Consider the following 26,728-nt stretch of genomic DNA (forward strand, 5'->3'; position numbering starts at 1 on the left):
GGACATACACCAAGGGCTATAAAATGTGAGAATCTTCAACTCTTAGAACCAGAATTCCTTAACTGCACAGTGAGAGACAGCCCATGCCCATCTTCTTCATCCATCTGCAGCTCTGCTTTCTCAAAAGCAGTGGCTGGAAGAGGAACAAGCTTACCTGCGGCATCTACACAGAGATGCTGGCTACTGCTAGTTTCTCTCCCTTTTCAGTATTGCCTTAGGAGATATCGTGTAATTATTGACCTAACTTTATCTAACAAGACTACACCTGAAGCTTTTTCCTAGGGAAAGTCTCCCACTAGGGCATGCCAACCTTCCTACAAGCTTTGGCTTCTTGAATTCAATCTGATCCTGTTTTCAAAGAGACCTGGTCAACAGTTCGCACATTTGAGGATCGGAAGAAAAGAATTTTCCATTTCATAACCTGTATCTCTGCTGCCCTCAACTTTGGAAACACATCTGCCACCTGATAATCTAACAGGACTAAAGAAACTATTTTGAAGCTGAAGGCATTACAAGTTGCAAGACCGCTAAACATCTGGCGTAGGACTGTGGAGCAAAGATGACATTTTTGAGGCTTTAGGAACTTAAAGGATTTGTACATAGGGTATCAGTCCATTTTGTTTTGCCATTCGAGCTTTCTGATCTAAAGCCATTTCCACGTGCCAAGAGTAGCAAAGCTTTTAGGCAGAAACAAGCATTACTCAATATTGTATTTTAATTTCCTCACTAATGGAGACATATCCAAGAAGAGTTCTAATTACCAGATTTCCATCATCGTTAATAGTGAACAGTTATGGGTCGTTGATAATTTCTTTTTTTAAACATAGTAGCTTTAAAGAAATCGAAGATGATTAAGAGTATTTAATTGTGGCTAACAGCAGCTCATATTTATTACGCAATACTCTCTGAAAGACTGCAGGCTTCCACAGAACTCAGCAGAAAAATAACATGTGGTATCTCAGTACTGTAAGTCCTAGCTTGGTCTTTCATTTCAACAAGACATAAACTGTATACAAGTTAAAGCTTTTAAACTAGTCACTGTTTGGAATTTATGCATTCCAGCCAGGTCTCATGGCTGATCAGCTTAACAGACCTTGTAGTGAAACGACTGCTGCACTGCTTCAGTCCCGTGGAAATAGTATATTCCCTAAGGAAAAAAAAAAAAAAAAAGGGGGTGGTGGCAGCAAGAAAACAGGACTTTTGGTTGAAGCATAAACAGCTGGTCAACACAAACCTTTCAGAAATTCACTGCATAAAACAATCATAACCTTTCTTCCCTGTAGGCCCATATTTCCCACAGAGACAAGTATCAGAATTAATAAGCCCTTTCTTTGTATACTGGAAATGTTGTCTAGCCTAAGTGCAGCACATTAATTTGCTGTTCATGTTCTCTTCAATTCACGCTTCTGGTTGCCCTCTACAGAGCTAACAGCTTCTCCCAGCAGTTACACACAGAAATACTCTAATAGAAGATAAATTATTCCCACTTAAAAAACACAGCTGCCAGATGAAACAGGCAGTTCACAAAATTTCTTCCAGAAAAAGTTGTAAGAAGAAATTGTCTAAACGTAGGTGAGGGTGAGTGAAAAAAAACAATATCCCAGTGCTAAGATTTAATTTCCGCAGGGATTCTGAGGACTAATCTTAGTACCACTCCTTAATACTGGGATTTTGAATTGAACAAAAGAAATTAACGCTCCAATTCATTTAAGAAGGTGCATGAGCATGGCTTTGTATTTCCATCTACCTTCCATGCAAAAAGAATGAAAACAAGTGCTGAAGTTGCTACGGGTCTACTTTGATTTCTCTACCATACTCCTTTCTAAACAAAGCTGAGAAAAATCCATGAAAGAACAGGTGTCCTGACTACACAATATATATTTAAGTCAGGTTCACCACAACGTGTTGGCTGGTACTGATTATTCTAATTTTGTGTGCGTTTATTTCAGCCCCAAAACAAATAATTTTGCAGTATTAGCAAAAAATCAATTATGCTGCTGTTTAATCTGTGCCTTATCTGGAAACAGTTTCAGAATACAAGATAAAAACAGGATAAAGTTCATCTTTTAAAAAAACCCTAAAGTCGCACTGTTTCTGTTTTCTGAAGAATGTAACTTGAAGCTGGAATGTTTCTTGCTTAGCCATTATCTCCATCAATAACCAAGTGAAAATTCACATCAATTCAAGTTTTTAAATTAAGTGCAATTAATACAGGAAAAAAATCTGATTGAGCAGAAGATGTACCTCATGGATTTGCACATACGCACATAAAGCAATGGAAGCTTTCAAACAGGTGAGCTCAGCAGACTGCCACATTTTATACATGCATGATAAAGCTCCAGAAAACCTCATATTTTGACTGGAGGCTTCAACTTGAAAGTTTAATGAGCAGGGAACAGGCAGTGCTCTTTTCAGCGTCACTAAGGCATTCTCTAAACACTTGAAGTGATCACATTTGCAATGAGCCCTATAAAAAGTAAACACCCAACTTCATCGTGACCAAGCTCACACTATGTTTAGAAGATTCTTCTCCTGGTATGTACAATACATACGTTTTCAACAGCCTATTTCTCATCCATGACACTACGTAGCAGAGCATCAAGCACTTCTGCCTTAGTGGGTCTTAAACACATGGTTAAGAGCTGTCTCAGAGTGACCCTCCGGGCTCTACTGCTCAGCACAAACAGCCCTTGTAAACTGGCAAAGAGGACCGCTTTTATTCTAATATAATGTTTTTTTTCTAACATAATGTTGCATCTTCACTCCTACCACTTTCTCCATACGCAGCTCACTTCTGTCTTTATTTAGACTATTACGTACTAACGCTCACTGGCTTCTGTTTGGCAGCCAGAAGCACTCTGATGCTCGGAGAGCAAATGTCACGCAACTGCCTGCGGGTGATGGGTGATGGTTTCTGGCCAACACTTGCATGTCCTGCTGGAAGAAGGCATCGGGTGGCACCGAGGAGGAGGAACAAGCGTGTTTAAAGTCACCTGCTCACCGCAGGCCATGACTGCAAAGATAAGTTAATTTTACTGCCTTATTAAAGTGCTGGGAATATAGGTCAGCAAAAATACAGTTGAGATACCAAAAAAAAAAAAAAAAAAAAAAAATCTCGTCTTGAATTGTTCATTTTCCTACCACTACCCAGATCTAGCTGAGCATTGCTTTAACATCGCAGACTGTGTTCTAGCAAAGTATCTCATTTCGTATTTGCACCTGACAAAGCTGTGCTCATTTGCCATTTCAAAATTTTGTTCTGTTTGAATTCTTATCTCATTAATACCTACGCTCATTCTTAGGCAAAATTTTATTCCAGGTCAGAGCACAGCCAGAACACGTTTTATGTTCAAATAACTACCAGTAGAGCAACTACAGTCACCAAACAGAACCTGGCAGGTACGTAGAAGTAATTCAGAAATCAGTATTTTCACACATCCACCATTTTCTATTCCCAGACTTGCATATATGCAAGCTACATGCATGTACATGTGTGTGTGCAGACATGCATACACACATGCAGGCAAACGTATGCATGAGCCATATTAGAAGTATTTTTGTATTAGAAATAATAGGTAAGAAATAGAGAGTAATTTCTAACAGTTCTTAAATGTGAGAAAAAGTGGTGAAGAAGGGAAGCGATCCTCACAGTTACAGCAATCTCCTGGCAAGACTGCACTGCAGTGCAGACAGGGTTCTTACAGGAGGTCTGGTAATGCTGGGCTACATGAGAGGAAGGGAAAGAGGAAAAAAATGGTATCTTGGGGAATATTCACCTCCTTAGGGGCTACCAAATATCTCAAGAAAGAGGGCTGTGTCAGTAACTGCACACATCAGCACTGCTATTTCCTGGAAAACTCTGCAATAGTGAAGTATTATACACAGCCAAAGGAGCTCAAAAAAAAGTATTTCCAGCTTTAAAAAGCCTAAGCCTCTTCATCCACATAAAAAAAACGAAAAGTAAAAAAAAAAAAGAGCAGCTTTTTGACCAAAAAAGGTTAAACCTAATTAAATTAAAAGCTTCAGTTTTAAGAACTTTTTTTCCTTCCTTTTTAGTTTTGAAAAATAATTCAGATGCCAAACGGCATTCCAAGGAATGATAATCCAGGGAAGATAAGCAGAAATATTAAGGGCCATAAACCAGCAGCTGATACCGAGAGCATCCTCTCGAACGGGAGCAGCAATGCAGCTATGGTCAGTGTACTCTTTGTTTTCCTCAAGTGGCTTATTAAAAACAAATTATGCAGTTTTTAACTCTGGTTTTAGAACTGGAACACGGGGAAAAATTAAGAGGAAAAGGTCTTTGTAACAGTGTTCCACACAGCGACGATGAGTCACCTTTTGCCTCTATTCAACTAAGTAACTTCAACTTCCAGACTACTTCATGCATTTTCAAAATGATAAAAATTCAAAAATGAATTTAACTAAGATGCAAGATGAAAACCATATAAACCCCAAACTCTTCTTTTCGTCCCTGTACAACACATGCAGTTCAATTCACCTCTGAGTACACAACACTGCAGACAAACATAAAATCCTTTTGTTAACATGCAACACAAAACAGACCTGTTAGACTGCAACATAAGATGAATCAAAGCAAAAGTTATGAAAATTATTAAAAGAAAAAGGGATAAAAATACATACACTTGGTATAGGCATGACCTGCATCTGGTCACCCTGGGGAAAAAGAAAAAAAATCACTGTAAGGGTAATGGCTTTTAAGGGTAGAACAAAGGTCTGAAGAGTAAATGTAGTACTCAAACATTTTAAACCAAAAGTTCAAAGTATTCAAGAAACCAGGGTAAAAAAAATAAAAACAGGATCTTGCATTTTAGTCGCTGAAATGGTCGGTTAGTGTATCGGCATTTATGGTATTTAGGAGACTGGACTGGTAAAACCCATGCTATGATTAATAAGAGATGACAATAAGAAAGTACCTGTATTTACTGTAACTTTTTCAGCTTTAACATCTACTAACGGGTATATTGTTTATTTTCAGTGCAGCGACAAGAGGTTCAGCCAGACCAGGGCAGAAGCCTACTCCTTGAAGCTAACTTCACTTGAGACAACTGCTTTAGCAGTAACAGCATTTTCACTTAGGCAATAGCAAAATGTCTCAGAAGGACAAGACGATGATAGAGTAATCCTCGAATCCCACCTTCTTCACCCAGAAAGAGGCAACAGTATCAATGCTCTTCCCACAGTCTCACTTTTGTATTGTACTTGGGAAAAGGCAAGACAGTCTTGGCCAACTCGACCTTTTCTTCTCATCCTGGGACCTGACATATGGAGACAAAGACACTTCCATTTACAGCTTCCAAGGCTGTGAAGGCTGGTCACAGGGTCGCCAACTCAATATGTAAGACATTTTGGGAAGCGGGAACTGTATTTTCTAATCCGTCAAAAACAAGTATTTGTCTTCTGGTGGGCACTGCACCTAAACATAAAAGGAAGCTGACCTTCCTAGCATAGATGTTGCTTAGATAGGTGGTTTTATTCTTTAATTACCTAAACAACCCAGCTCTGAACACCAGCAGACTATCTATCAAAAGAGCTGTTTTCAACATTAGAACATCCTCTTCCAGCTGAAAAAGTCTTGTGCTCACTTGTTTTGGAATCTAATATAGTGTTGACACATCACTGACAAAAGTAACTCAACACTATTTTTAAGTCCTCTTTCTATTGCGACAGCAGCAGACGTTTTTGCCAAAGTTTGACCAAAACCCAGAGAAGCTGATGAAGCAAGCTAGAGAGCAGCAACTACCACAAACTATCAAGAAGTTTGCTTTAGTAAAAAGTATCTGATTTCTATAAAAACAAACACAAAAACTGGTAAGAATCCAACTTCTTCTCAAGATAATGGCAAAAAGAAAAAAATACATAATTCAGCACATTAATGTCCTGTCACCATCTGAAGTTCGTGGGCCATTTGAGAAAGGAGTGAATTTGAGTCGGTGCCAGTCGATTAGCTGGCCTGTGATCAAAGTGTTATCAAGGATATGGCTACGCAGGCAAAGCACAGATTATGAACCCGTGTTTTGCTTTGTTTTTAAAGGCTTCTTTTGCACTCACTGGTACTACTGTTAAGCCTGACCTTCACGGGAATCCAGAATCTAAGTTGCTAAGACTTGCATTGCTGTTTGCTTTGTTTTTCTTGCAGAATTTTTGAAATCAAAAACCAAGAAAAACCAAGGAAATTTCCTAAGAGGAACCCTAGAAGTACCCATGCAAAAATCAAAGTGGCAATGATGACAACCGAAAAAACAAGCAGAAAGATAAATGCAAGAGTCTGCTGGTAAAGCGTCAGTATTCATGAACAGGCAAACGCTTTTTTAAAAACAAGCCTGCTATGGGAAAATTTTTAAGTGTCCTGCCTCATTTCCTGATTCCTTGGAACAGGAAGGGAAATAGGTCATAACACTATCGTTTGAAATAGATGACAGATGACTGCATTTGTTGCTTTCCACGAGCTCCTGATGTTGGTAGCAGGACAAAGCTGTTCCTAGAATACCAGAAGTTCCCCATTGTATCACTAAGATAACCCAGGAACTGATCTGTGCAGTCATTGAAATCAGGTTTTTTTCACGGCACAAAGTATATAGATGAAACGATAAATCCTACCTTCTCCCTCAGCTATGTAATTTTAGTTTGAGAGACACAAGACTTTCAGCGCCATGTCCATTTGTTAACGCTGTCTATCTACGGTCGTGTACATCACTGAGCTTCAAATGGCAGGCCACATATTTTGCTTTTTTGAGAACAGTCTGTATTCAAAGATAAGCAGCTGCTTCGTTTAAAAGAAAAACCCCTTTAGAGAAGATGATCAACAGAACGATTTATCATATTCGTTTCTTTAACACAAAGCTTATACCACACCATGACAGGTTCTTTAAAAACAATAATATAGTTACTATTTGACTCTTTCATTGACTTGGAATATATTTGTCTCTTAATACAGAAGACTTTTGGGGAGACAAAAAGGGTCAGAATGAGTAGGCAGAGAGAGAGGAACCAAACATAGCTATGCAGAGGGCATTTTTGTTTTCTAAACAGTCCTGCCGTACCACATGCTGATGGTGACCAACAGAACCAAACACTAGGAATTTTCTTGCTCTGATCAGCCAAGGTTAAGCAAGAGAAAGAACACTATTATTTACATTAATCTCAAATTATCTTCCTCCATGTCCTGGAGAGTGAGACTGGTTTCCATGTCTGTTCAGAAAGCGTGCCATTAACAGCCTTCCCATCAAAGAGTCCATGCTCATGCCGCTCCTCTAGGTCTCTTGCGTGAAGAAGATACTACTTCTGGCCTCAAGGCTGTTTTTCTTGCTCTGGTGAACCATATTTACATGGGATAGAGGAGATCCTTTTTCCTGTACTGTGTCATAAATAGAGATCCCTGAAGCAGACAAGACTGCTGGAGACCTGACTACAGGTCATCAAAACAGCTTTCCAGCATCACCTTGGAGATGACAGCACCATGCAGCAAAAAGCAGTGGGGAGAACGAGACCTAACTTTCGGAGTGTTTAGGATGGGTGAGGTGGAAATTCAAGGACTTGACGTTTCTGGCTTCATTCCTATTACAGGGAAAGTACCGGGGGCAGCTGCTACCCTCAGAATAAACCTTCTTCTAATTCTGTCTTCTTCCCCGTTGAGTGTGGATCAAGACCTTCTCCCCTAATCCAACAAGTCTAATCCAAAAACTCTTTCCTCATTCATGCTCCATCTTGTTGAAAACGAGCCATCTGCCCGATTCGGATCTAACTGTGAAACGAAAGCAAAGATGACTCTAGTGGAAGTGGGTTGTAAGTGAAACGGCAAAGTGCCGATAGACTTGTCAGAGCACCCTCACCCACTATGACTGGAAGCAAAGGAGAGAGCGAGCCAGTCTGCATCTAGCTTTTCTCACCTTTCTCTATCTGGATCCCTCCTTGAAGTCTGCAGATGAAATCTGTATCTGCAAACACTTCAAAACTCAGGTAACAAACTTACCCAGAAACCAAAGGAAGAAGAAATTACATGCAGAAGCATGCCCACAAAATACAGAAATTGAGTCAAGTTGCTAATTGAAGAGCAAAAATTGAGATTAGAATTTATTCAGAAGAAAATAAAAACCACTTCCTTCTTCCAACACTCGGGCCTCTAAGAAACCCCAAACTGGCTGGAAAGTGGTGGTGAGCTGCCTGCTGCTGAGGAGGCAGGAAAAAATTAGCAAGGATTTCACAAGGCTGAACATCGTGTGCTCCCAATGACACATCTGGCTTGGCATCCAAGCTGCAGACAGGCTGATATACCCACTGTAATAGATATTGCATCTTAGAATACATCTTTGCGCTGCACTAAAAAGCTGTTGCATTTTAAAGAAAAACAAATATACTGTAGTTTCAGTAAATACAAGTTATTATCGAAAGATGTTGTGTTGAAACTTTAGAGACAGAACGGACCATTCATTACCAGTATTAGAGTCACACTTGGACAAGCAGCTGCTCTGTGAGTAGAAGGTTTAAAAATTAACTCAATACTTTAAAGAAGTTTTTGGGCTTTTCTTCTGCCCTAATAAAATAGAACTCAGCGCTGAAAAACCCAGTTTATTCAAAACCATGCTCAGTTTGGAGTTTCTCCCAATCCTATGAAGAAGTGACATGACACTTGACTTGCCAAGCATAATCAAGTCACATCATTTCGTAAAACACTAAATCATGCAGTGATTCATTTGAAGCACTGCTTTTATTTTTTTCTAGTACAGCAAAATAATAAGAATAAAAATTAAAGTGCACAACGCAATTACTCTGAACAAAATTTCAGAACTGTGTCTTCAATTACTCTGTAAAATACTTTTCCCCTCTTTCCCTCCATTACAACAGGTTAGCATTTAAAGAATCGAGACTCCTAATTAGAAGGAAGTCAGCTTGTCACAGCAACTTCAATTTCAAGAACACGCCAGAAGCAACACAGAACAAACACTGGATTCCTGTGAAACCAGCAGAAGCTCTCTTCGTTCCTTTCCTTCCTCTGAAGTCTTTATTACCAGTTTTCATGTAACAACTCTACTGAACAGTAAAGACAGGAGGAAAGTACATCCAAGCCATTTTATACTAGTTTCTAATGTAACTATTTAACATTATGGTGCAATTTGCTTTTTCTATTTTGAAGGAAAGGGTCACAACACATGAACTGACTGGGCCACGGTCAGAGGTTGCCTGTGATGCGAAAAATAATTAATAAAACACACACAGGAGATGGCAGGCATAAGTAAATGACCATTTGAACATCAGCTCAATGGAATTTAAACTATTTTAACCTGGCAGGCAGAATAATGCAAAAAGAGCTTTACTTAAACAGCAGAGGACTTTAAGCAGGGTACTGTCAGGCTTTGTTTTCTTTCCTAAAACAGGTAATTTTGTCATTCCTGGACATTTAACGTCACCGATCTAGAAACTGAGGCCCACTGTTGCATGTACTTTCCCCCAACTTACTCATCACTTCTGAATCTAGAAAAGATGCTGAGTGGAAGTCGGTCAAATCCAACCAGCTTGCACAGCTCTCCTGGCGAAAAGCACTAGCCTGACAGCATAATGATACACAAATATATCCAAGTCTTCAATGCTGGTTTTCTTTCTTTAAAAGAATCTCCTACTTACACTAACCATGTTAGCCCTCAAAATAAAAACTGCATACAAAAACACACACAAAGCTTATTAGTCTTTAATACTGCAGTTAAAATCGAAATGTCACAGACTTAATTGCACTCACTTAAGAACTACCTTCCTTGAAGATCTGTACGCATCTGAGTGCCTTTCATTCTATCTGAAGAAAATGCACTCTTTAATAATTCTTTTTAACATACTCCTCGAACTTTTTTACTTTATTAAGCTGTAGTCTGACAATTCTATGAATTCTGTGAGTTGTGTCTTGGGCTTCTATGCAAGTATTGCACAATTTCAAAACTGCTCAGTAAGGTAGCACAGAGGATGGAAACTTGTTTTTCCATCATGCAATCACTTGCTCAAGGCATAAGATATATTTAGAAAGTAATTAAGTGTTTTATAAAACACAATCTGAAAACTACTGAATCCAGACCATTTTAATTCTTGTTTTCTATAGGAAAAGGTAAACTCTTCTTTTAGGATTTTCTTTCTAATGAACTCCCATTTTCTCTCAGCTGTAATTTTGCAAGTAGCCCCACTTCTGCCTCCTTTGCATTCCCCAGCACAGTGGAAAGGGAAATTTTACTAGTTTCCCATCCCTTTTGTTTCTCAGGTGAACGTGCACGTACATGCTACACACTACTCAGCTTTCCCTTCAGCACATCCAGGCTAGATTTCCCTCATTTCAGTCAAAATGTACCTTGGCTACTACAAGTGGTCTAAAAATACAGACACAATTCCTCCTCTTCGCACAGAAATTTTCAGTGCGTTTTACCTCTGCATGAGCAGTTTCAGCATGAACTGTTGCAGTTCAGACTTTACCTCCACACATATTCTTAAGTCTCCATCACTTTGATTTGCTTTCCTTTCCTCTCTCCCACTAAACAGTCCCTCTGCTCCTTCTCCTGAGCTTTTCAGAATTCAAACATAACCAGCAAAATTCAAAACAAAATAAAATGGACTGGACAAGGTAGGCAAGAAATCAGCTGCATCAAATATGGAAAATGAGTGTGAAGAGCAGAAGGGTGAAAAGAGAGAGACATCTCCATTTCTGCTATGACTCCCCATCATGGATACACCTACATCGGCAATCTCTAAAAGTCCTGGAAAGACGCGAGGGCAATAGTGTTTCAATTAAAAGTACAGCACTAGTGCAGTTTTGAGACTGATGAAAACCAACACAGGACGGAAAAGATAACGCAAATGCTCTCGGTGTTATCAGACTTGAAAAGAACACAGTCATTTGTGTTGTGATTTTATGAATATGGCAAAGCAATATAATTACTAGAACTCAATGAAAGCAACACACTGCTCTTACATACAACGCTCTGAAGTGCTAAAAGTTTGTATCAATTAATTTGACTTATTAGGTAAACAAAATTTAGTAACCTGGAAAAATGGCCAAAAGCCAATACCTCTAGACTCAGCGTGCGTTAAATGCAGGGGAACTGGTTAGAAAAAAAGGTCCAGTTATGGTTCTCCCCCTTTTTGAACTATTTTTATGTCACTGAAAAATCTTTCAACTGACATTTAAACAGGTCCCACTACGCTCCAGTGGACACATTTCAAGTCTCCTGAGTTGGAAAAGAGAAGCAAAGCTAGAGACAACTTGGAATCTGAAGTTTTATGAGAAGTCCACTGTTTTTTGGTGTCTTACTCAGGTTTTACATGTTGTTTGCTTATAACATGTATAGTGCCAATACCCTTCATGTAAAAGTTAGTTTTAAATTGCAGCTGAATAGACAGTATTAGCAATTCACCATCAAAACAGTAATTCTTCCTGTAACTCATCACATGCTCCCCATGAGGGAAACCTGTTAAGACAAACCTTCAGAAGCACAATTAAACCTTGGTTACAAAAGACCTATACGACAGCAAAATAAGATAAAAGCCTGACCTTCTGAAGTCCTCCATTCTCCTCCACCAAAGGAGGAAGAGCACTGGTGCTATTGGTAGATGGTGGTTCGACATTGTAGTCACGAAAGCAGCAGAATAAGGTGCTAAAGATACTTCGACTCCTCTGCTTCTTCAAGCTGATATTACATTGGGACACTGGGGGAAACAAAAAACAGCAGAAAAATAAATTCATGGAGCACAGACCTAGTTTACCAGACCACAATGGTTATTACCTCAGAAGTCCTTCTGAAGATAATCTCACAGAGATTTTTCTATCACATTGAGATCCCCTCCCTTCCGTTTCAACACATTTTTTCCTTGTCAAACTCACACGGTGACGCTGGCCTATTACTAACCGACCTGGATCTCTGCACAATCAAAGCTCTTACCATACCAAGACACCACATTGAGAGTTTTCCTAGAAATACCCAAAGCAGACACTGTAAATTACATAAAATGACTTGATGCTAAAATATATCTCTGGACTGAGGAAGCAAACCGGACTGATCTGAAACGGGAGATGCAATAAATGCCTACTGATGCCTGGGCATATTTTCTAGTCAACTACGCGATCATGTATGGAACACTTAAACTCCTGCAAGGGTCAGAAAAAGATCTGAGAGATTCCAGAGTTTCCTCCATTGCTGTTTGACAGCATTGCTGGAGGATAAAAGACACAACACAGAGGCAGCACTGTGAGCTGCAACGCTGGCTGCAGGAACAAGTCTGGAGAGGGTGTCACTAAATTAACAGGAGTCCTGACCATTCTTTTCAACCTGCTTCTTGGTCTACCAGGATAAAAGACCCCAAACTGGTAAAAAATTACATACAGCTCAATGACCTCAAGTGTAGCATTTTTAAAGACTAAAAACTGTGGACAAAAGCAAGTTTGGAGAAAAGAAATGGACATAAGACATCTAGTGATTTCCCCAAGATTAAAATTGCTGAAAATCAGATCTCAAATACACACACAAATAAAATAAAATAAAATAATGTAAAATAAAATAGAGTTGGAAAAAAAGGTTAGAATATTTTAAGTAATACTCAATCTGATCATCAAATATTTTAATGACCTATTGTTAGCTAGAAGTATTTGCTTCCTACATGAAACTGCAACACCCCACAGATTTAGCACTCTTCCAGGGCATGGACAGGCAGGTGCACCCTCTTCATCTCGTGCCATTCGTGCAGCCCTTTTCCTTTGATGTTTATCTATACCACTGCAACGTACAGTACTGAATGCTATCGATACTCCACTTGTTAATATCCCATGGTAACACAAGGAGAGACAACCATGTCATGTGCATCTTGTAAATAATTGCTTTACCACAACTATGACATGAATATTGCGCAAAACCAAGCACCAGCCAGGCACTCCTTGACGCTGTGCTGCCTTACCTTAGCCAGGACCAACCCACCCTCTCCATTAAGCAGAGGAATATCTAGGACTATAGAGATTTATGGCTTCCTTTTCAGAGTCAACAAACGATTTAATTTGAAATATATGCAAACAAGCCCAAACAAGTTACTTTTATTCTTTTTTTTTTCACAGCTATGCAGCAGTGTGTCTGGAAGTAGCGAAGTTTAAAAGGTGGATTACACTGAGGAAAAAGGATGCTATGAAAGTTGTAGCACCAAGGAGATTAATAGCCAGCCACGCACTAAGCAGCTCATTCACATTCTGCGTTGGAAGGAACAAAACACTCCTCCCATCCCAAAGTTAGAGGGTAAGTGAAATTCTTCATAAGTCCCATTACACACATCAACATACGATCCCCCATCTCTCCTCTCAGATTATTAGGGAGCTGCCACATACACCCACCTTCCTCCTGATACTGCAAATATATCAATTGTAATTAAGGCAACTGGTGACAGAAATGCAAATAATGCAGTTATTAGTATATGAAAATTTCCGTGAAAGAGAAGAGCTGAAATGGAACAAATCTCCCCTGAAGACTTAAGGGATGCCATTGCGCTCTGAAGTCAGGAGGTACGCAGGTACACACCTGTGCTTTGACAAGAAAGCCTCATGGTGCAGATTTTGAGTGAGCTTTGAAGCACTCTCTGAAAAACCAGACAAAATCTTCTGATTCTGTAGTCAGCTTATGTAGTCAGCATAAGCTAAACATCAATACTTTCTCCTCTCAAAGCACTTCCAAGGTGTCCAACAGGTCCAATAGTAATTTTCTATTCTCCATACAGCATGTATTTCCTTATTTGCCAAAATATTCTTCTGCCTTAAGGGAGTGAGCAATGCTCAGGATCAGTTATCATTGTTACTACGAGGAAAGTGTACCGGTATCAAAAACTAAATGGCTTTTATAAACTTTTGCCATTTAAAAAGCTCTCGGATAACAGAATACAGCCAGAATTGTGCACAGATTTGTGCCCGTCTGTTTGTTTAAGGAAGTGTTTCGTTACTTTAAAGACATTTGTAAACTGAAATCAATCTAAACACTCCTTTTCAATACTCCAGTTAAACACAAAACATATGCAAAACTCTGGCCATCGGTGGTATAAGTTACAGTAAAAGACTCATTCTCAAAATGTCACATTCTGTTTGCAACAAATTTGCACAAACACGTGTTTCAAAACAGCACACAAGAAAACTTGTACAGCAACTACAAGTAAGTTTATTATAACATTGTCCAGGCAAAACCAACTCCTTTCTGACCTTAAATACTGAAATATGCTGAAATTAGAATGGGAAGCACAATGCTGTGTGTCCTGTTCCCTACAGCTACTGCCACAGAAACCTTCCCAATAATTTGTATTTTGTTTTCAGCCTCTACTTTAAAACACGACAGCAAATAATCACATCTGAATGCTTAAAATAGAAATGATCTTACACAGCATTTATCATAAGCTTTTGTTTTCCCTGGACTTTGTAAAGTCCAAGAACGTAACATTAAACTTCATTTTTATGCATAAAATAGTCCTCCCAAAGCCAAGAGTACATTTTATAATGAAGTCCAGTTTATATTCTAGACTGGGTCTGAGGTAGGTCTTCAACACTGGGTCCATTTCTATAGAGTTAGTAAGTTAGTGTCAAGCAAGAAAAATTAATTACCAAATGTTTGCATAAGAAATGTTGCAGAATACTTCTGAGCTTAGTCTTCGGGCGGTTAATGACTGCAAAGGGCATGCAAGGCAAAAATTTACCTAAACCACATCATGTTCGTCCCCAAACCTCGTAACGCTGAGGATCAGACTGCGGATGGTCAGGACACGCAAACAGCCGTATTAACAGATTACACGACGAAGTTCTGAATTTTCAAGAGAAATTCTGCCCAGTAACAACAGCATTTAATGGAGAGGCCTGTAAGCAGGGATGCTGCCTGGGCTTCCGTGGCTCCAGCTTTATAAGATGCATGTGGCCAAGAGACACTTGAACTCCTCATCTCTAGTGATTCCTTGAATCTGTTCACATCTTGCTGCTCTGACCTGCTGTTTGGAGCAAGCCTTTCAATCAGGTATGAAATACAGCAGCGTTTTTAAATTCAGAACTTACAGCCTGAGCTGCACAGCAGATCCAGAGGAACACCATAACCATTTAAGAACGAACTTTTGTATCTTTTCTACATAGAGGACAGAAAGAGGCAGTAAACAGTCAAACATTCAAAAGTCTCAGACAAAAGCTACTGATTTGTACAAATCTTTTCAGAATACTTGTTTTCCTTGATCAAATTACACGTTTGAAATCTGGTTGCTCTCACTTAGTGAAATATTTGTTCTAGGAAAAATAACCCTTTGCGTTGTTTTTCATCTTGGCAATTTTGCTATTCACAATACTGTGGTGTTTCAAATAGGTCTTTCCACTAATTTAAATGTCATTTTAAAGAGATCCAGGTTTTTTTTTTTTTAATATAGTATAGAAGCTTTACTGTGACTTAACTTATAATTTTGGATGCAGTAAGGAACAGAAGTTCTCAAGCGGCTTTACACGCCACGCTGTATTAACACACAGAGGCACCGCACACGTAGAAGATTCGCACCATATCTCATTTTTAGCAACCATGACAGTGCTGTGCATTACAGAAAATAGTTCCTCCTTCCTTAGTTACACTGCACCACATGCTATACGTATGCGGCTTCCTAGATTTCCTTTTCTTGAAGCAGTGACAGTACAAATGTAGAACTCTAAAGGTGTAAAGAAGCATTAATATTGAACCACTACCATAAATTTAGATATCCTGGATGCCAGCAAATTTTAAAGAGAAAAAAACCAAGCAGATGGCAAAACCTGGTGCTCCTTAGAAGCCTACAGGTACGATCAGGCAGTCACGGTACTGGAACTCGCCTGCAGTGCTGTGCTCAGCTCTGGGGCCTCCAGCATGAGACAGACACAGACCTGCTCGAGCGGCTACAGAGGAGGGCCACAGAAACATTCAGGGGGCTGGAGCACCTCCCCTGTGAGGACAGGCTGAGAGAGTTGGGGTTGTTCAGCCTGGAGAAGAGAAGGTCCCAAGGAGACCTTAGAGCAGCCTTCCAGTGCTTAAAGGGGGCTGCAGGGAAGGTGGGGAGGGACTCTTCATCAGGGACTGTAGTGACAGGATGAGGGGTAATGGTTTCAAATGGAAAGACAGGAGATTTAGATTAGATATTAGGAAGAAATTCTTCCCTGTGAGGGTGGTGAGACACTGGCACAGGTTGCCCAGAGCAGCTGTGGCTGCCCCCTCCCTGGCAGTGCTCAAGGCCAGGCTGGATGGGGCTGGGAGCAACCTGGTCTGGTGGGAGGTGTCCCTGCCCATGGCAGGGGGGTTGGAACTAGATGGTCTTTAAGGTCCCTTCCAACCCAAACCATTCTATGATTCTATGAATTATCTAAACTCCAAGTCTGAGCAGCATCCAACATACAGAATTTAGAGGACTTTTTTCCCCCCTCCATCTTTTGGGAGATACAACCTTGATTTCTGGAACTGATTTCCTATGACATCCACAGAAGTACTATACTCATTACCCCAATCACCACGGAATGCTGAAGATAACTTTAAATGACTTTCTACATCTTAAACACTGCATACCAAACATGTAAACACTGCGTACCAAAAAAGACCAGGCAAAACAACTTCCCAATATGAAAACATGTTATCCATGAAAGCAGAGAAGACCATAACCATCAGGTATCTGCCAAAGAGTTGAAGAAAGGAACAACGCAAGACTGGAGCGATGCCTCCCCTTAACAGGACCCCTAGTGCAGTCTTAACTGCTGTTTAAGGACTTTCTTACCTGAAGACATCAACTGGGTATGCAGCAGTCCCCAACAAATTCCTCCTTCATGACTTTGTCCCATCACATTTTTAACCTGTACCAACTTTTAGTGCCAAAAGTATCCTGTGGCAAGAAGATCCACAGCTCAGTCAACAGTTTAGCTGTTTAGTAACTCTGACCCTTCTTGTTTCTTATCTTTGTATCATCTCTAATTCCTATTTTTGAGCAGGAGAGGGATTAGAACTGCACACAACATCCAGCATGAAAGGAGAGCACCAGGAATTTATACACCCACACAATGCTTTGTTCTCTTACTCTTCTAAGAATTCCTAGTATCTTACCTGAGTTTTACCAGTCAGCATTGGGCTAATGTGATTTTTCAGAAGATCTTATTATAACACCAAGATCTCTTCATTAGTAGCTATTTCAGGCATCACTGCAAATTTAAGTCAAGATTTCTTATCTCTTCCCATGCAGAAAATTTCATGTGTGTCTACACTTAATTTCATCTGCTATTTTAGGAGGCCAGTCATTTCAAAATCATGTCACCTTCCTACAACTCTTCATAGTTAAGTTTTGAATCTATATACAGATGCACAGACATGCACACAAACGCACAAATGCTTACCCCTTTCCCTTATTTCCTTACTCCCTTTCCCACATGGTTTAATAATACACTGAGGAGCAGACTGTAACTTCTTCCCCAGGGATCTCACGGAGGCCTGCAAGAACCTTCAGCAAAGCACTTGGTCAAATCATCTGAATTTGTAAAAGATTACTTGCAGACAGGGTCAGAAACAGGAGCACAGCTCTTCCCACCTAGAAGAGAAGTCCCCTCTGGTGCAGATTTCCTCCAATTTGGAAGTGCAGGGTCTCACCTGTAATTTCCAGACGCTATTTCTAATGACAAAGCTCATGGCTTGTAAACTGTGTGCTACCAGTACTGGCGGGTAAGTTAATACTTGAATTGCCTGCAAGTTTCTGGAATTCAAAGACGGTTCACAGAACTGTGCTCACCGAGGCCGCCTGGCAAGCCCTAATGCACCCACAGCATTACTAAGCCTGGGGAGGGGTTCAAGCAAAGGTAAAGGCGAGTTTAAAATAAATTACTGCAATCACTTAAATGGAGTGAAGAAGCTTAAATGGAAGATACACAACCATACTATACTGGGTGGTAATTCAAAGAGGAGCGATAAAGAAAAAATAACAAACAACAAACCCCAAATACTACAGAGAAATATTATAATAGAAATTAATACAACAGCATGCTTATAGAGGTAATCTACAGCGTCTTCTCAAACCTCCTTTGACCGAAACCATCCTTTGGAAGCAGAAGGGTTGCGCTGCTGTTCTCCCACAAGGACCGTTCCAACGGCAGCGTAAGTTACACAGTAAAGAAAAAGCTTTTCCCTCACGCAGTGTATTCGAAAAAAGTTTAGTTCAGGGCTTCTCCCATCAAGTTTTGCTGTAGTTGTGTGAAATCACAAAAACAGACTGTTGTGCAATAAACCCCTCACGGCTGCAGGAAGCCGCCATGGGTTGACTGGAGGGCTCCTAATCCAGCCCATCCCTGTGCAGTGTATGAGTGAGCTAATTACCACTGAATTTTTCCTAATTAAATGAACGCAATAGCCAGTTCTCCCAAATAAGATAAACCGGGTAATGAAGAGATCTTCTGTGCGCTCACAGATGAACTTGCTAAATGCAATAAAATGAACATCTGTGTACCATGAGGCCTCCGCTAACAAGTTTGTTCGCAACACAAAAGGAAAGAAAAATCTTTCCAAAACATTTAACTACCCCCCCACCAAACCCTTTCCCGTACACTGCACATTAGTAGTCTGCTCCGGATGGAGCTGATCGCGTGGCTAGGGGCCAAGAAACAAAAGCTTAAACACGTAAGACAAGCGGGAACATGGGGGAAAAATAACCAAGTAACTTATTTTCACCTTTGAGATCATCTCTTCCTTATCTCACTTTCATCTATTTAAAGTAGGCCACTGCGCTTGGATCTGAAAAAATGTCAATATGATCTATGAACTTTTAGGAATTTAAGGAGAACTTGAACATTACTTTTATTAACATGTTCCCTGATGTTTTGGAAAACAAGCTCAGAAGTTGCACCTGTATGCTAAGATCAAATGGTTACACAAGAACAGCCTATCTCAATCAAAAAGAAGTTAGCGATTGGATATCGGAACAGTACAGTTTGCTTTCCCTACCTGTGAAAATGCACTTTCATGTAGTACATAGGACAAAAGGAGAAAAATCACTAGGACAAATGTTAATTCAAGACAGCTAAAGCTGTACGAACAAAAAAAGGTCTCTACCTAACGAAACAAAGCTTTGGAAACATTTTTGTTGCAGCAGCTTAAAGCAAAAAACTTCTTTTGCTATGCCCTACATAAATTATTTATTACAGTCCTCAAATCTGGGTGGATTAAATACCTGCCTTTAGCTTCTGGATGCTCATTTTCTAAGGATCAAAAGCAATGAAATTCTGAAGTCACTTTTTTAATGCACTACTGGGAACTCAGCGCTGCTCTCTCTGTACAAGGCCGTGATGCGTCATGAGATATAACTAGTAAATGTTAAAAACAGCAACTGTACCCAGAAGCCTCTTAATTGACAAGAAAGGGCAAGAAACCACGAAAAGGCTCAGAACAGCACAAAACCCCAACAGATCCCAAGGCAAATTCCAAAACCATTAAGCACTTGGTACACTTTAGTCTGCACTCCAAGGTTTGGTTGCACATACACATTTATGATGGTACAACCTTCATGTTTTGTGTCAGCTTCTCATATAAGCCATGATTTAAACACGTGCGCTGTCTTGCAGGATCAAAAAGTTTGGAGGTTGCTACTAGGAAATACTATGTTAAAAGAAATGCACGTATCGGAGCCCAACTCCTTGCATTTATTCAGCTCGAAGACTGAAGGCAGATCCACTGCTTCAGGGGCCTCCACATTTCATAATGAAGCTGAAAAGTTAAAACTGTTTTAACAACCTCATTAACCCGCTGAACTACATTCTTAGTGAAATACCTTCAAGTTCAAATTAAACAGCACAGATTTTGGCCACCACCTTTCCCGCTCCAGGGCTACACTGAGACCACTTCCAATTTCAAGAAGCAGCACATGTAGATCTGTATCTCCAAAGGACTGAAAAGTAGGTTTCCCTGTGATCCAGGAAGGAACTAATCAACACTTTGCACTTTCATTTTTGTGCCTGTATCGCTTGCCACTGGAACAGCCAGGGACAGAAGATGGATGAGAAGAAATTAGATGTCCACCTCCAGTGGCAGCCCTCCAGTAACTCCTCCAGCAAGATGAGCCAGGGAGCTGCTGCACTTTTGCCTTCTATGTAAACAGCTGGACAATGTTTAAACAGGAGCTGAACGTGCCCATCCAGCCTTGCCTGCGTTCTTCTCTGAGCTGGAGAAGAGCCCGAGCTGTGCTTGGTACCTGTCCTCTGCTGGCATCCATCCACCTGGTCAGCACATGGCACCCTGCAAGAAAGCATCAAGGACCAAGGGCCCGTAACAGGGTGCCCTGGTCTTTAGGGCTGAACTGTGCACGCTCGCTTCCTTTTCATGTAGGACTAAGCAGCTGCTGAACACACTAAAAAAGGTCCTACAAGGATATACAACATTTTAATGCATATATGCGTATATGCACATGTATACGCACACACACAGAGCTCACAGGCGGACTTTTTCCTAGTGTTTGCTTTGTTTGAGAAAAGCCACAGCACTTCATACATTCCAGAAGAGCATATGGACATAAATTCTCGAAACATACATCTGCTTAAAAAAATAAATAAAATTACTAGATAAAATAAATAACTAGCCACACCCCACAGTCGGTCTTCCATCAGCTGACAGGCTGAAATGGAACCGAGCTGCCACATGTACAAAGGACCAGAGCCACTTGAAAAAAAAAACAGTAAAAAATTACAAGAAATAAACGTCCTTATCTCACTTTCACACACAAGGCAAGGTTGCAGCACTGGGGTTTGGTGTTTGTTGGCAGAAGTGACAAAACTCAAAGGTTTTTTGCTTTTGCTAAGACCAAAATACTTCACCTCTGAAGTAAAATTCATGCAACGCAAAGGCGATGCTTCAAACAATTTAAGGGCAAAGTAAAACACAGCAAATAATGCAAAAGTAGTTCCAGTACCAGAAGATTACTACCATTTTTAACTGGATGGAAGATGAAGCTAACTGAACTAGGCAGGCAACATTATGGGGATGCCTTATGCTACAAAATAAACATAACTTTTTGCAGAGGCACTGTGGAGCCATCTCTCTGTACCTAGAATGCTTCAGTAAGTTTAATATTTTGTCTTGGCTACAGTAATCTATAAATAGTGTAGAAGCAATATCCATAGAAACGGATACATTTAAAGCAGTACCACCATGAAGATTCACTTAAAAAAAATATAACTTCTGTAAAAAAAAAAAAAAAAAAATCAAAGCATTTCAGAAGCTGCAGCATTTCTTCGTTGTTTAAGCAAGGACTGAGCTGCTCGATCTGGAGGTTTTCCCAGCGCCGAGGTTTGGAGCAGCAGTTGAACAGGAAATACTGCGCAGTCTGTGCATGCATTACATTCCTGTCCCGCCCCGAGCGGGCGGCCAACAAACAAACCTTTCTTCTAGTATAAGAGGGAAAAAAAAAAAAACAACCCAACAAACCAACAAACTAAAAAAGAAAAGAAAGGCAGACTGCACAAAGTTCACCAGCAGATGTGCCCTATGAATCCAAACCGGCCTTTGCTGCCGATAAAAGAATTCGATGCATTTGCAATGTTGGTGGAACGTCAGGTTTTGTGAAGTGGGATCAGCAACGACCTGCAAGCTTAAAGATGGAAAATCTGCAACGCTGAGCTGCTGCAGGGTGCTGTAAGCGAGCAGTAATTGCACATATGTCAAAGGTTTATTTTAAGAAGGTTTTGCCAAATATTAGTAGCGGCTTACAATCAAGCTGCACCACTCAACCAGAACTGAATTGTACAGCAAAAAAGACCTACTTGCAAAAAAAAAAGGGGATTGTTTTATTTCCATTTTATGTGCAGCACTAACAAAGGAGGACTCAGCAGTTCAGTCTGTCTTCAACCGTAAAGTAACAAACCGAGTTAGTAACCAGAACATATGTTCGTGTATCTGGACTCTTTTGAATTGCTCCCAGGTTGGCCTCTTAAATCCTGGAAGATATTTAATAATAATTTGTTAAGGATTTGGGAGGGAAGGCAAAGGAGAAACAAACAAATGGAAACACGAGCAGCACACGGGGTCAAAATGGCAGTGTCTCGGAGTTCGTTAGTCACGGCTGGGACCCTCTGGCATCAGAAGAGGATTAGAGTCAAAACGGCAATGAACCAAATGTAAACAAGCATGTGTTTATAGAGCAAAAAAATGTACAGCATCCGATCTGCTCTGCCTTGGATTGTGCTTACACGTAACATGGTGGGAAAGGCAGAAAAGAACAACTCGCTGAATGCCAAGTAGCTGAAACACGGGAAAAGCAGACCCAAGCGAGCAACGTGTGGGCACCTGAAGCCGTCACACGACCAAAGCAGGTTATCGGTCCTCCCCAAACAGGAACGTAATTCAAAGCTGGTCTGATAAAAAAACCAAACCAACAAACAAAAGAGTCTTTGAACCTGATTAAACAAAAAAAGTGACAAACAAGCTAAAGAACAGCACCTTCGCAGAGCGTGTTTTCCTATTATACATGGTGCGACTGTAGGGCCAGACAGACGGACACTTGCACGTCGCAGAGACACAGCATTCCGTAAGAAATCACGCCATGAAATCAGTTTGAAGCTACCAAAGAGCTGTAAAAGCCCATTTTTCTGAGTTCCACGGGCACCGTGCAGTGCGGAAAACACCAAGCTACCCACCTCCCACTCGTGTTTTGTCCCATCAATTAATTTTTCAAGTCAAAGCGCGATCCAAACCTAACGAACATTGCTGGGCTGTGATGGGCTCATTCCCTTACCAAGTTATAAATAGATCTTTGGGGTTCCCCCTGCCCAATGACCACATTCACAACCTGAGGTGGTGAAATGAAGTTTTCTTTCTGCCTCCCGCTGCAAACACTATTCTTTTCTTGACTTGAAAGTATGAGACAACTGGTTCACCAATCCCAAAAGCAGAAAAAATTCTTACTACTTTCTTTCCCCTCAAAAATACTACCACACCTCCAACCAAAGCCTTACCAAAACCTCACTCCTCTGAGGAGAGTAAGCTTAATGTATTTTTCCTAAATATAGCCGTAAGATGTTCCCATAGAGACAGCAACACTCCCAACTGTACTTTTTGCAGCAAATACTTCAATAAGATATCAAATCTGAAGTATTAGTCTATTTTTGCAAGCTTTCTTTCCTAGGAACAGCCCTTCTCTAACAGATTCATCTTGCAAAACTGCTGTTGAAGGGTGCTCCCTTGCAAGGAGAAGTTTTGTTTCTCCATTTCGCCTTACGAATTTTTCATTCACTCCCTGGGGATACTTTGGGACAGGCTACAATTCTCATTCCTGCGAGGGAAATCACTAATCCAAAGTCTCCTCCCCAAAAGATACATCCGTAACAGGGAAAATCAAACTAGGACACTTTTTTTTGTAGCTCCTTTGATGCCTATTTCCAATTACCACTTATTTCTCCGGACCCATTACTATTTTGTGGATACTGAGTGCAGTTCTCATAAAGCATCCACTCTGCGAGACAGTACAATTTAAAACGATGGCTTTTCTGGTAACGTGTTATAGAACCAAAGCCATTTAAATCATGTAATTTCTAGAAAAGACTCTGGCTTAATGGAGTAAGGAACATGCATGACTACTACTGAAATATTTACCCTCTTTCTTTAGAAGAAAAATAGAAGTTGCATTAACTTCAAAAAGACTTTGACTTTAATAGAGATGTAGCTGCTTTTCCCTGTTCCTCCCCGCCCCTCCCCAAATTTCTCTGTATTATGAAGCCCAGACACAAAGGAAGAAAGAGGAACCCCACTCACTTGGAAGAGGAAACTTTCTCTAAATCCCTGTATCATCTGTGCTTCGGTCATTAATATTATTTAAAAGCAATAGCTGTTTCTAACAACTAAAACCACTCTTGAAATCAGGTTAGAGCCAGCATATTGCTAGTATCACTGTAGCAGCTTATTTGAATTCAGTGCTTCTGGGAGCAAAACTGAAACATTAGATTTTGATTATAAACTTAATTGTTGCATCTTTAGTTGCAGGGATTTCTGAAGGAGCAGTCCAGAAGACACTTGAGTCTATCTGCTGGGACGGAATCTGACTTAGAGGAATTGTTGCCAAAGTAATTTCTCCTCCAGCTTTAGCTTACATGGAGTAGATTTTGCCCAACCTTAGATTACCCTTCATAAATTCATTTTTCTAATAATTGCGGTATTTATGGACCTGTAATACAAGTGCATATTAGAGTCAGAAAAAGGTTGGCAATTTTATTTGCTGCTTTTTTTTTCTTCAAGCTGTTGCATCCACCCTCACCAGTTAAGCTAGGAAGAAATCTGATGAATTTAAGTTTTCATTAAGATCTACACATATTCAGTAACTATATTAAATTTAAAGTAATTACAGTATCAACCACTGCGGGTTTTCAATTCAATGGAAGCGTCACCTGCAGAACAGCAGCACTGTCAGATATCTCTGACAAAAATTTTAAGCTTTAGTTCATCCTTCTGTAACAGAACATCTATTGTTACACTCCTAAGTAAAGAGGTACGTCAAAAAACCCCACAAAAGCATATTGCAAATTCTCATTAATAATTTGCTAAAATACCTAAGCATTGCCCTGGTGAAGCATGAGTCCTCTCCCCTTGGCTTCCCTACTCCTCTTCCCTGGGGTGTATTTAAAAAGGCCAGTAGGATACACACTGTCATTTCTGAAAGACAAGCGTAATGTTCTCATATGAAGTTTAAAACACATAAATGTCTTTCTCAATCCCGATCAACTACAAAAAAAACCTGACTACAGAGGAAGGAACAGCCAAAACCAATATACACCCGGCATTATTTTAAAATGTTTAGGAGTCTGATAGAAAGATTTTCATTTCCCCACTGGCTGGGTATGTATGTCATACCAAAACACAAAGCTGAACTAAATATCAAAACCACCTTTAAGAAAATGTTCAACTTACCTCATTCAGCAAGCCCATAATTTATATTAAAAAAAAAGATAAATATAACATTTCATATTAAGAATTAAAAAGCCTGAAATGGCAACAATCAGTAGTCCATAAGGTAATTCAACCAATGCCAGCAACCACTGGAACAGCATGGACTGCAGGTACTGCTTAATACGAATTGTATTTTCAACTGGTCCCACGAAATAAATCGGAAAAATAGTCATTCCTAGCTCTTCTGACCTTGTATTTTAGACTCAAGATTATTTTACCCATTCAGCACTCCCAGACCGTTAAAAGCAGCACATTCCCACCTGGAAATATGATATTCAGAAAGCTAAAACTAGATGAAGAATGCAACAAAAGACACAGGAAACTGCAAGCTTCATATAATAAAGTTACTATGGTTTTGACAAAAAAAAGAGCAGCGAAACTTGCCCAACTTCCAGCAATTTCTCACTAGAACAAAGCCACTTTATTGCCTGTTTGGAAATTCAGATAATAAAAAAAGAAAATAGATTAGTTTTTCTTATTCCATTACGCTTACCAGGAGGGGATTTTTTTTAAAAAGCATTTCGGTGCCTTAAACAAGTACTCAGATGCCTCTACCAAGCTGACAGTTCAGCTGCAGGTTGGAACAGCTATAGACACGTTTAATTGCTTCTCCAAACACCCAGAACATCAAGTACTTTTGACCTATTTGAAATATCCTAAACTTCGTAACTTTGTACTAAAAGGAATGCACACAATTTAATACTCATGCTTTAACTTCTAACAATCCTGTAAAGCAGAAAGCTACCCACTTGCTATTTTACATATAAGGCATGAGAAAGCATGAATAACTGACCGCTGTATAATTAGCGAAGGTGTTAAATAAACAGTGTCTTCAGGACTACAAGTTTGGAGAAGTTAAAAATAAACCTTTTCCTTAATTCTACCAGAAAAAAAGAAAAAACCAAACCAAACCAGTACAGTAACTTTTTGTTATTTACTGGAGCAAAAATGATGACATCTGTAATCATGTGCGTACATCCTACAAAATCCACTCCAGTTATCCCCAAACAAAGGCCATGTACTGATCTTACCAAAGGTAGAATAAAATAAGGTAAAAATAGCACCTGTGCCCGTTAACAAAATTAAAACTCTTTCCTGGCTTACTTCTGCAGGATGTGCCTTTGTGCTAAGTGTAAGGGACAGCCAAGGTACGATGCAACAGAAATTACTCTGAATTTTACAGCTCGCTCAGGTCCCAGCCTCTCTCAACCTACATTCTTGCCCAAGCTGTTTATGCAGAACGCTTCCAGATCAGCTGGTCTCTGCCCAACCTGGCAAAAAAAAAAAAAGAGCTGTTTTCCTTCATCACGGATGCAGTGGCGAGGGCGAGTAGTTTATTTAGTACATAATGACACAATACGAACCCCATCGCTTTGCATCCTTTTCTTCCTCGGGATGAAAGAGCCAGACTTTTACCATTTACATTGAGCAGATCTTACTGTCCTGTTGTTCCTGGCACTAAAGAAAGCCAGGTCTTGCAGAGCACTTGCTCTTCATCTCTAAGGGAGGTAGGATCCTTGTCTTACTACCAGCACTTCTAATAGCAGAGGGCCCAATTAGGCTTAGGGGGGAGAAGCAGCTGATGATCTCATGCAGGAGCCCAAACCAGACGACCGATCCAGGACATTTCTTGCACTTAGCTTAGATGGAAAATCCATTTATGGACCCATAAATCTTAAATCATATTAAGTCTACACCTATGTCTATACTCAAGCACTTAGAAGACCATCTCTAGGATCTGCCCCTTCTCCTCTCCCCAAAACAATAAG

At 40.1% G+C, this 26,728-nt stretch overlaps 1 protein-coding gene across 3 annotated transcripts in view; it reads right to left on the bottom strand.

The window, feature by feature from the left end:
- Positions 1 to 26,728, bottom strand: part of CTDSPL (CTD small phosphatase like) — a 79,629-nt gene that overhangs the window by 19,756 nt on the left and 33,145 nt on the right. The window contains exons 2-4 of one of the 3 annotated variants that reach the window (XM_009951597.2): positions 11,546 to 11,700; positions 4,645 to 4,677; positions 1,094 to 1,147 (exon numbers count right to left, since the gene is read on the bottom strand). In XM_009951597.2, coding sequence (XP_009949899.1) covers positions 1,094 to 1,147; positions 4,645 to 4,677; positions 11,546 to 11,700 — 242 coding nt within the window. The remainder of the gene's footprint in view (positions 1 to 1,093; positions 1,148 to 4,644; positions 4,678 to 11,545; positions 11,701 to 26,728) is intronic. The other 2 variants (XM_009951604.2, XM_009951612.2) reach the window with 2 other exon arrangements.

The sequence above is a fragment of the Leptosomus discolor genome, chromosome 6 (genome assembly GCF_034619465.1).
Source record: "Leptosomus discolor isolate bLepDis1 chromosome 6, bLepDis1.hap2, whole genome shotgun sequence".
NCBI lineage: Eukaryota > Metazoa > Chordata > Aves > Leptosomiformes > Leptosomidae > Leptosomus > Leptosomus discolor.